The 11,092-nt window shown below is 47.2% G+C and overlaps 1 protein-coding gene across 1 annotated transcript; it reads left to right on the top strand.

Annotated features, from left to right (window-relative positions):
- Positions 1-711: 711 nt before the first annotated feature.
- On the top strand, positions 712-7,365 carry LOC147663546 (uncharacterized). The gene is made up of 2 exons (XM_086950372.1): positions 712-5,021; positions 6,817-7,365. The coding sequence occupies exons 1-2, from the start codon at positions 4,880-4,882 to the stop codon at positions 7,215-7,217; spliced, it is 543 nt and encodes a 180-aa protein (XP_086806498.1). The 5' UTR covers positions 712-4,879; the 3' UTR covers positions 7,218-7,365.
- Positions 7,366-11,092: the final 3,727 nt, after the last annotated feature.

Below are 11,092 nucleotides of genomic sequence, written 5' to 3'. Positions count from 1 at the left end.
ATTTTCGTCATGATCGAGTGACGAAATCACCCTGAAATCGAAGTTTTCGTCTTGAACCCTCGGGTTCCATTTTGTGAGCGGCATCCATTTTGTGATTGCCCTTACATAGCCAAATAACTAAGGCCGAATTCGATCTAAAAGGACACGTACACCTCTGCTGACTCCTCTGTGACCTGGGCGAGCTGACTCCACTGCCTCAAGCCAAACCTGTTCGGGCAGTTCCCATCCCAGTGGCCGAATGAGATTAGTATCAAGGCACAACATGTCATAAACCGTTTATCACACACAAGCTATGGCTAATCTCACACACACCTGTCCCTGTTTCTTCTTTATGACCTATTTTACAAGGAGGAGGTGCCCTTTTTTATTAGGGGTCCGTCGATATCTGATGAAAGTTCTGGGCCTTGCCGGGTAATCTATCATGAACTGGACAGACTGAAATGTGGGCTTGTCATCATGACTCTGCTTTTTCTTTGTAGTAAAAATATTTGTATGGTCAACTCTAAAATAAGGAATGTTTGCCTGAAGCTCATTATCTATACTACTATTATAAAGAGAGAACTTGCACCTTTGAGACAGGTAAACTCGGGAACCACAGCGTAAGCATGGGCGAATTTTGCGGATCTCGCGTTCGCGAATTTTGCGGATTTGCGAACTCGCAATCCGCAAAATCCGCGAATTCCCGCGAATTTGTGGATTTTTTTTTTTTTTGTGTTCGCAATTGTTTCTGCCAGTTCGCGAGGATTTGGTACTAGTTCGCAATTGCGAACTTACTTGTCGGCTCGCAACGGTCGCGACTATGTTGTTTCTACGTCTGGTTCATCATCACAGCCTCCCAGCACCCTCTGTTTTACCACTGGCACCCTCTCTTTGACCCATGCCACCCTCTGTTACATCAATGCCACCCTCTGGTTCATCATCACTGTAGAAGATGGGGGGGAAAAGCAAGCCCACCTGCCCTGCTTGAACTGACATGAATTAATTTGGGGTTAGTTTATTAACAACACCTGCCCTGCCCCAACTGACAATAATGAATTAGGGGCTAATTAATGTGTCACTGAAAGAATTTAAAGTTCCAGCCTGGCACCTGCTTGTCTGCTCCTTTAGCTGTAAATCAGGACCTTTGTGGCATACAGTTAAGGTCAGAGCAGGGTCACACAATAGTTGCAAGCAGGCAACCGAATTCTGGAGGGCCCCCTCAGGAAGCACTACAAAGAATCGTTACAAATCATGAGGTTGACCTTTTGCACCTGCTCATTGCTTTTGCTTTTGCTGAAATCGTTTTTCGGTTTTTTTCGTGCTATTCGCGGGGCGCGGCGTCGTGCGAAACCGACCGCGGAAGCCGCCAATTCGTGCGAATGAGCATTTTATTTTTTTGCGGCTTGTTGTTTCGCGAGTTTTTTTGCAGTATTCGCGAGCCGCTTGCAGCGCAACACGCGAATTTACCCCAAGGTCGAGTACGGGCGCGGCCATTTTGTTTGCGTGACGTATTTCCGTTTCCGCCCGCTATGTATAATCTCGCGCAGTAAGCGCATTGCGAGTAGAGGTTCGCACGAGATCGCGCGGGAAATCTAGAGGTTCGCACGAGATCGCGAGGAAAATCTCGCGCGAACTTACTTTTGCGCTCGTGAACGGGCGCCGGCCATCTTGTTTTTCATTCATTTCCTGTGTCTGGGCATGGTGTTTAATCCTCTTGGTATCTTTGCCATCCTTTGCTTGTTTTCAGTTTTTTTTTTACGATTTTGCTTCTTATCTATCCCTCTCTTTTCCTAGCTGTATATTTTTGTCTTTTCTGCTATTTTTCTTTACTTTTAAACTACTTTTTTAAACTCTTTTCTTTTCTTCTTCCCTATCCTATTCTTTCTTAATTTTCTACTTCTTCCTACCTTACCTGCCCAGACCATGGTCAAGCCAGGCGCCGTGAAGCTGCCCAGGCACTTGAGGGCCGCAGCGGCGGCGGGGAGTAGTGCTGGACCCAGTGGCAGGACAGCATGCGGGAGATTGAGGGGGGAGCAGGTGACGCGACGGGAGATATTCAGCCCGGAGGAAGTGGGCGCGCTGGTCTACTTCGTCCAGCGCCGCCTGCCCAGGACCATCGCGGGAGGCGGCAGGATCGCGGCCGGCGGCTACAACATGCGGGAGCGCCGGAAGCGGTGGGAGAAGGTGTGCTGGGCCATATCCCACCTCTACGGGGTCCAGCGCACCTACAGCCAGGTCACCCATCGCTGGACGGACCTCCTGGACCGCGAGCGCGACCTGCTGGACCAGCTCGGCTTGGAGATCCCCGGGCTTGGTGAGTAGTAGTAGCCATTTAATCACTCACTACTATGATGTTTTCTCCTGCTCTGTGTTGTTGTATTGCAAATATTTGTTTTTTACATGGAGCAAGCCAATAATGCCGCTGATGACGATTACATTGTAGTTAAATTATATTTCAAAATCTTCTGTGCATTTCAGGTGCACTGCTCTCCTTCTCAGTGGCGTTGCTACTATGCTTATTTGTTTTCTATTTCGTGGTCTCATTGGCCTGAGTAACTATTATGTATGAGTGTACTTTACAGAACTGCGTAATGCTAGACACTAGGGGGCAGATTACATTTACAAGCCCCTTGCGCCACGTTTACGTTGCCTTGCGTGACGCAACAGCGGCGTAAACGTGCCGCATCCCTGCGAGTCATTTACAGCATGACGCATCTAGGGAGATGCGTCACGTTATAAAGCCATGGGCCTGCACCACAATGGGTGCGTTCCTAGTACGCAGGGTGGGCGGTCCAGCGGCTGTGCGCCTCGCAAAATTGCCTGCGTGAAATGTACAAGATTTAACGCAGGCACTTCTGCGACGCTGCTACGTCAATTCAATTCCTTATGTCTGCTCGAAGCAGGCGAAAGGACTGACACAGCATGTTAAGTATTGGGTGGCCCTGAGCATTACTGGAGTTGCATTGCGTTGGCGACGTGACTCCAGCGATGCGCCGCTCTTACGTGACGAGATGCCTCACGCAAGTGCCTACCCTTGCGCCAGGGCGCGCCGCATTGTAAATGAGGCACATCTGCCGTGTCGCAAGGGTAGTTTTGCGTGACGCATTTGATCTGGCGCATCTCTGGAGATGCGCCAGAACGCGTAAGTAAGTATGCCCCTAAGGGGCAGAATTGCAATTACCGTCGCATCCCTGCAAAGTAGCAGGGATGCGCCATTAATTGTGCGGCCCGCTACCACCACCAAACATGGTGCGCCGTATTTGCAATGCGGCGCACCATGGGCCCAAAACGTCACAGAAGCTTTACTGCTGGAGTTGCGTCGCAACGATGGCGCAGCTCCATCAATGCTCTGGGGTACCCTATCTCCCCAATGCTGGGTCAAGCCGTACGTCTGCTTCAAGCAGGTGCAGGGTTTGTGTGACGCATCATTGTCCTAAAGGTGACTGATTGATATTTTGTAGATTTCCCTCAGCCACTATTAGGATGTGTTCCAGCGCAGGAATGCCCTCCCTTGCGCCGGGAACGCCCCCTGATGGCGCAGGGCTTTATAACGGGATGCGTCTCCCAAATGCGTCACGTTGTTATAATATTATACGCCGCACCATGGCGCCCTTTTTTGTTTAGCTGCTGCGTCACAAAAGTCACGCAAGAACGGCGCAAAAGAGCCGCAAGGGCTTAAATCTGCCCCTTCCTTTGTACCCCTGACAATAAGAAAAATAGTGGCGGTGGATTGATAGTTTGACTATTTAAATGACTGGTAATGTAGCAGGCAACTGTTAGTGTTGTCACTGATCTGACTGAAATCACAATGGAGTTTGTCTGTCACTTTGCGTCTTGCCTGCGGACTGCTGCCTGCCAGTCCTAGGTGAACGTTTCAGTACTTTGTTTAGTGAGTTACGTGACTTTCGAAGTCACAGGTCCGCAAATAAATGAAAAGTAACCATAATCAATATAATTTCGCAGAAATATTTTGTTATTGTTCTTTTGAAATGTTTGATTTGGTTGACATTGACAAGCAACAATCATCCATGTTTTCTGTTCTTTCTTTCATGTTGTACGTCAGCTCCCCCCAGGGGCGAGAGGAGGACACAGGAGCAGCAGGCGGCGGATGCTGTTCAACAGGGCCAGGATCGGGCAGGCGAGGGCTCCTCTGCTGGCCCCAGTAAGTTTTCATTTTAGACTAGTACCTATTTTTCCTAGCGTTCCTCATTTGACTTTTTTCAAAATTGTCTTTGCTCTTCTTGTAGACTGTATCTAAATTCTTATCCTGCCTCTACTATGACTCCCTGTGGTATTACTAGATTATTCTTATTAGTCTGTCTGTGTAGCTAACTAAGATTGCACGGTTGGCGAAACTCCCATGATTCTAGTCAGCAATAGCTCTATCAACTTAGTGCAGTCCTCTGGGATTGTCCATAATGTCTTTTGAAGTGTTCTATCTGGACTCATGCTTGCAAAAATTGCAAAACCTTTCGCTCAGTCACTCTAGTCTGGACCAAAAAACACAGATTGTATTTAAGTTTAAAAGCTTTATTAAAAGTAAACACATTTATTAAAATGAAGTCATAATAAAACTAAACGTTTAACTGATAATGGAAAAGTGGTTAGTGCTGACGATTAATTGAAGACATTTCTTGTGGTCGAGCCGAGCTCTCACCTGGTTTCAACTTGATCTTGTTGTTAGAAGTCCATCTTCTGTCTGTGTGGAGAAAAATGGTGCGTGTTAAAAAAACAGCCTTCATCAGTTGTGCCAAAAAGTGCAGCAAGACAACCTTCCCTGGAAAAAGGGACATTTTTTTTAACTTTCACGTAGACAGTCACAAATTACATTGTTTTCACATGTCTTCATTCCTAGACCAAAGACTAGTGACTAGTGAGTGCTTTATTCTAACATTCTTAAATGTACTTTGTAGGTGGAACATCTGGTGGCGGGGCCAGTGTGGAGGTGGTGGTGCTCGACACGGAGGCGGAGGGCGATTCTTCAGGGGAGGAGGCGGCGGCGGCGGCTGTGAGAGTTGAGACGGTGGTGGTGGCGGCCAGAGGTAAGCTCTTATATATTCCTTACTTATTGAGATTGAAGACTAGCTGGGAAGGCAAGAATATGAGATGCATGGCTGGGTGAATGATGAAGCAATGATGGGTGGAAGGACAACAGCCTGGGTGGGTGACACAGAAACTGTATGTGTCCATATACCCGGATCATGCTACTATCTGACTCTTAGATAGCATATGTGTATCTAGAGCAGGGGTACTCCTAGTACGGCCCGCGGGCCGGTGGTGGCCCGGGAAGCCTTCCTTGGCGGTGCGCAGACCTTGCAGACAATCACTGCTCCCCCGGCCCCCACAGAGCAGAGGCTTTTTTGTATTTCACCTGTTAGCGCCCCTGCATCTCCACTCTGACAATCACTGCTCCCCCGGCCCCCACAGAGCAGAGTGGAGATGCAAGGCCACAAAGAGGTGAAATAGAACAAAGCCTCTGCTCTGTGGGGCCGGGCAAGCAGTGATTGTCAGGGTGGAGAAGCAGGGGCGCTACAACAAACAAAGCCTCAATAATATGTTAATGGTCTTTTAAATACCTGTTAAGTACTTTGGTGTTGTTGTCTGTGTGTGCGCGTTGAGGAAGCGGTCTCAACCCGGGCTGAAGGCTGACACAGATAGACACTCACACAGTGAGATGACAGAGGGGGAGGGAGAGGGAGGGCAGGAGGGAGAGAGAGATGGAGGGAGGGCAGGAGGGAGAGCAGGAGGGAGAGAGATGTATGTAAATGCTGGGTCTGGTGGCTCAGTGGATGAGGGCATCTGCTGCAGGGACCTGTGTGCAACCTCATGGTCACAAGTTATCGTTTTGCTTTAGCCCCGCCCCCTCTGACTCCGCCCCCACCAGTGCCGCCCTCGGCCCCAAACTACACTGTAAATGTAGCCCCTGAGAGAAAGTTTGTGAGTACCCATGATCTAGAGAGAGTAGACGGTCAGTGGATGAACTAAGTGTAACTTTGAAGAGCATGTAACACTGCTGCACCCGCACGTCCGTTCCAGTGTAGGAAAGGCAAGGAAAAGAACTTTTAATTTTGTCCAAATACTACCATAAATGGTAGCAGTAGTTTGTATTGCAAGCACTGCATAGATCCGGTTATTATGGTGGCCACTCCCTACCTCTCTTAATAAGTTTAGTAGTACTCAGTCATTCATGTGTGGATGTATCACTGGTCACTCAATAAAAAGCAAAGCACCTAAAGTCATCCCATATATAAGCAAAAACATCCCATGTGAAGTGATAGATAATCAGATTATTTATCTTCTTCAATTTTCCATTTCTAGTACTCATTTCCACTGTAGGGTGAAAGTTACATTAATTAAGCAGTAGCCCTTGAGTTGTAACAGAGTATTCTCAGTGCCACCCGTAATAGAAAAGTAAGAGCTTCACCACCTGCATGTACTGGACGGGTACAGTAACGCAACGGCAACGCAAGTCTAGGTCACTCCTCATGGCGTGCGTCTCTTTTTCTCGGGTGCAAGTTTACTGCGCTGGCATTATGCCGGCTTGCAGAAAATAACGTACCAATTTTCCAAAACAAGAGATAAGAAGAAGAATAAGACTGGTGTACTTTCATAGTCGACTCCAATGGAAGTCCACAGTGCTCGTAGAATTTGTTCCTTAAACTCCCACTAATGTTAGAGCAAGGATGAAGAAGTGTGAGGTTAGATAGATACTGGCCTCAATAGTTATGTAATGCGCTTGCAAGTTGCTAGTTGTAGTGCAACACAAATTTCTGCTGAATGATTGAGTTAATCTTAAAGAGCATTGGTTACAGACTATGTCTTTCTTTCTTCATATAGGTTCTCCTTCCAAACGAACAAGGAGGAAGGAGCTGGCTAGAGCGGCCCGGCAACGGAGGATCGAGGCCACTGTTGCGGAATATCGGCGGCTGGTGGCCCTGGAGGACGAGGAAAGTGTGCAGTCGACAACAACAACAACGTCGTCTGCATCGGCCTCCGTGGCCCCACGGGCTGCCACCCAGCACAGTGGTCCACCCAGACTGAGCCGGGCTGCCAAAGGCAAACGCCACCGCCGAGCAGCAAGGCCAACAGCTGCCTCTCACATGCATTGCACCTGCAAGGCAGTGAAGGCACGCCTGCGCCGCACTACCCTGATGGTGTCCCGCCTTCAGCAGGAGCTCGCCTTGCTCCGCGAGGAGCATGATGCCCTGGCCCAAAAAGTTAACAGCATCCACCCATAGTGTCCCTTGCCCCTTTTTTAGAGACTTTTGGGGGGTGGGAATTGGGAGTTGGGTTTTTGGGGACTTTTGAAGGACAATCGTTGGGGTTAGGGAGGGTCTTGCGGGAGATTATTTTGTTAGGGATATAAATATACTTTTTCAAACTTTATCTGAGCATACCTGTTTTTTACTGCTTGCCTGGTGGGTGGGGGTTTAACGTTGACTGTTTTCCTGAAAGTTTAGTTCCATTTTCTTCCTTTAAGTGTAAATGCCCAAATGTTTTCAACACTAAGTGCCTCTCACAGACTAAGTGAAGTGAATCCAAGAGTCCTAGGACTTTAGTAGTACTACCTTCAGTCTCTCGTCTCTCGTACTAATACTCCATTATACCCCCAAACCACCAAACGCTTATCTTACCTGTAATTTGTGTTTGAAAGTAGGGCTAGACCCAGGGCTGGCTCCACGGGAAACACCGAATAAGGTTGACAATCTTGGTCGGATAAAATTTCCTCATAGCGGTGGTACTAGTGGTGTGACACAGTGGCAGTTGCATGCCTATGAAAAAAAAGAAAATGAAATCTGGTTTGTCCTCCTGAGCAATTCAACGGTACAACTGAGAATATAGCAGGTGACAGAAGTACAGTAGAGCAGTGCCACATTGTAGCCTAACAAATGGTAAAGTATAACTACTAATTCGGTTGAAGTTCTTTCACATTAGCAATGGTTCTTTGTCAAGCAGAGTAAGAATATATCCTCGGATTTCTTCACCAGCCTGTTGCTATCACCTTATCCTCCCCAGCAAGTGTGTGGATTTATTGCTGTCATAATAATTTAGTCACACATCAATCAAAACCACACAGCCCGGGGGAAGAGGGTTAGGGTTTGAAAAATGGATGGGTACGGGGGTTTTTGGGAAAGGTTTTGGGAGACAAGAAAAAATAGCACAGCATAGACAAACTATTGTGAACATAAACAAATCTTTGGGTACAAACCTATCCATCAATCTTTGAAAGTGCATGCACTACTGCATGCATGTCAGTGAGAAGTAAGTAGTACATTCGACAACTGTGGAAAGAAAGAATGCGACAGTACAGGGCCTGTGTGGAATTATTGATAACGATATTCAACATAAGGTCTCTGTAGCCAGATACCCGAGAGCCTTGCTGGTCACTATAAATCCATTCACAACAACACTCAATGGGGTTGGTCTGGAAGGTGTCAGGTTTACTCCCCGTGATCCAGTCGATGCAAATATGGTTCCACCTCCAAATGTCACCAACACCCAGAAGTGTAAACACAGGGTGTTCGAGCCATTAGGCGGGGGAGAAAAATAACAAACTAAAATAAAAAATGTGGGATGGGTAAAGGTAGGGTCAGCAGGGAAAGGATACCTGTAACAGAAGACAAGACAGGCATCAGTGAAGTGCTGTCCTAACATACAAGGGTACTCTCATATAGTCTCACTAAATAACCAAGGAAGTAGACAAGTACCTGAGCACCAAGAAAACATGACCTTGGATAGGAAATACTATAGCCCTTCTGCCACAATCTGTGAGGAAGGCCTAAGAAACACATAAACATATAGTTAACGAACACACTCCTGTCGCACCAAACACACTCGCGTTATACTAAGACATCAAACCCACTACTCACAACATACCACAAACATGGTAGAGGACTCAATGTACAAAGGGGGTTCCAAATAGTCAAAGCAAAGATGTATGGTCCAACAAAAAGGAAGAGGGAAACGGTAGTGTGTAGGAAGCAAGAACTACAACACTGCGCTCTCTAAGTAATGACCCAGTAGAGAATCTTTGGTGAAGGTCAAACAGAAAAACGTAGTTGCGACCACCACTGAATTCTGCCAACAACACACCCCACGGTGCACTACACAAAGAGAACTGGGGTAGCCTGTAGTTACCTCACTACATGCCCAGTTATGGAGTTCCTTTGAAATACACAGTTATACAACGGAGACGCGTAGTTGTCCTTACTACCGCGCTCCGTTTTAATAGTACAAAAACGATCCCCGATGTGAACGCTAACACGTGGTATAGACCGCCACTGTGCTCCGCCACACACAATTCAACCAAACAGGAATTCATCAAAGGTAGAATTCTGTTAGAAAACAGTGACAGAACCTCCCTTAACAATCCGTTCAGGCAGTAATCAGCTGACCGCACGGGCGGCCGAAGAGTTTAGAGCGGCTTTACCTGAAGACGCGTGAAGTCCGTCTACCGCCAAGGAAAGAACACGGAAGCGCTCCCCACTGAGCCTCAGGGGGGAGGGGGGGGGGGAAGGTGATAGTCCACAGGAGACACGATAGAAAAGCATGCAGAGCGTCCGCTCTCATGCCGGTGCAGAACAGAAACCAGAATAACGCGCAACAGGAAGCGCGTCTGTTCCCCAGATAAACTTCCTGCAAGTCTCCCGCCTACTCATGGGAAATGTAGTTTCATAGTACGCTAGGCGCTTAGGGGCTGCGTAACCTGACAGAAGGTATAGTAGATAGAAAAGGAGAAATTGCTTTTTTTCTAGGTGTCCCCTCACTCACCAGGGTTGCCCCTTGGTGACATGCTTCATCATTGGGGCCATCCCAGTCCTCTACGGCCTGGGGCGTGCTGCGACTTGCGAATTACGTAGGAGCACTTACAAATGACTATGTGTGGTGCAGATGTGATAGTGGAGTGGACTAAGTGATGTGTTAAGGGATCAATTTAGAAGCCTAGAGAGAGCCAAGAAATGCAGTCACAGTCAGAGAAAAAGGCAAGGGATACTGTATCTATGTGGATGTAGTGGTCCTGTTGGAAGTGGTAAGTAAGTTGCCTGCAGAAAAAAAATCCTCCTATTAGCGGCACTCCTCCATTGCAGCCGACGCTTCGTCCATCGATGTTGGTCACCAGAAGACACCCTGCAAAAAAAAGCACAGCATAGACAAACAATTGAACATAAACAATTCTTTGGGTACACTACAAACCTATCCATCAATCTTTGAAAGTGCATGCACTACTGCATGCATGTCAGTGAAAAGTAAGTAGTACATTCGACAACTGTGGAAGAAAGAATGCAACAGTAAAGGGCCTATGTGTAAATTATTGATAACGATATTCAACATAAGGTCTCTGTAGCCAGATACCCGAGAGCCTTGCTGGTCACTATAAATCCATTCACAACAACACTCAGTGGGGTTGGTCTGGAAGGTATAGTAGATAGAAAAGGAGAAATTGCTTTTTTTCTAGGTGTCCCCTCACTCACCAGGGTTGCCCCTTGGTGACATGCTTCATCATTGGGGCCATCCCAGTCCTCTACGGCCTGGGGCGTGCTGCGACTTGCGAATTACGTAGGAGCACTTACAAATGACTATGTGTGGTGCAGATGTGATAGTGGAGTGGACTAAGTGATGTGTTAAGGGATCAATGTAGAAGCCGAGAGAGAGCCAAGAAATGCAGTCACAGTCAGAGAAAAAGGCAAGGGATACTGTATCTATGTGGTTGTAGTGGTCCTGTTGGAAGTGGTAAGTAAGTTGCCTGCAGAAAATAAATCCTCCTATTAGCGGCACTCCTCCATTGCAGCCGACGCTTCGTCCATCGATGTTGGTCACCAGAAGACACCCTGTCCACTGCCTGCCTGATGCTGAATTGTGGCTCGCTACTGTGAAGCCTGACTCCATGCTTTTTTCCCCATTGCAGAGACTGAAACCCGGCCTGTAATTATTCAACGAAAAACAGGAAGTGATATAATATTACAACACCACTGATAAATAAATATAAGGTATGTAGGCTGTGGAGTGCAAAAAGTCACAATTTGATTTTCCTAGTAGACAGTACAATATTTTTGAAAGTGCGTACTCTGAGTCACCTTTTGAAGGATAAATAAGTATGGGCAAATTAATGTAG

This window comes from Lissotriton vulgaris, unplaced genomic scaffold (assembly GCF_964263255.1).
Source record: "Lissotriton vulgaris unplaced genomic scaffold, aLisVul1.2 SCAFFOLD_4253, whole genome shotgun sequence".
In the NCBI taxonomy this organism is placed as follows: Eukaryota; Metazoa; Chordata; class Amphibia; order Caudata; family Salamandridae; genus Lissotriton; species Lissotriton vulgaris.
The sequence above is the reverse complement of the archived record's forward strand: the minus strand, read 5'-3'. Positions and strand labels throughout refer to the sequence as shown.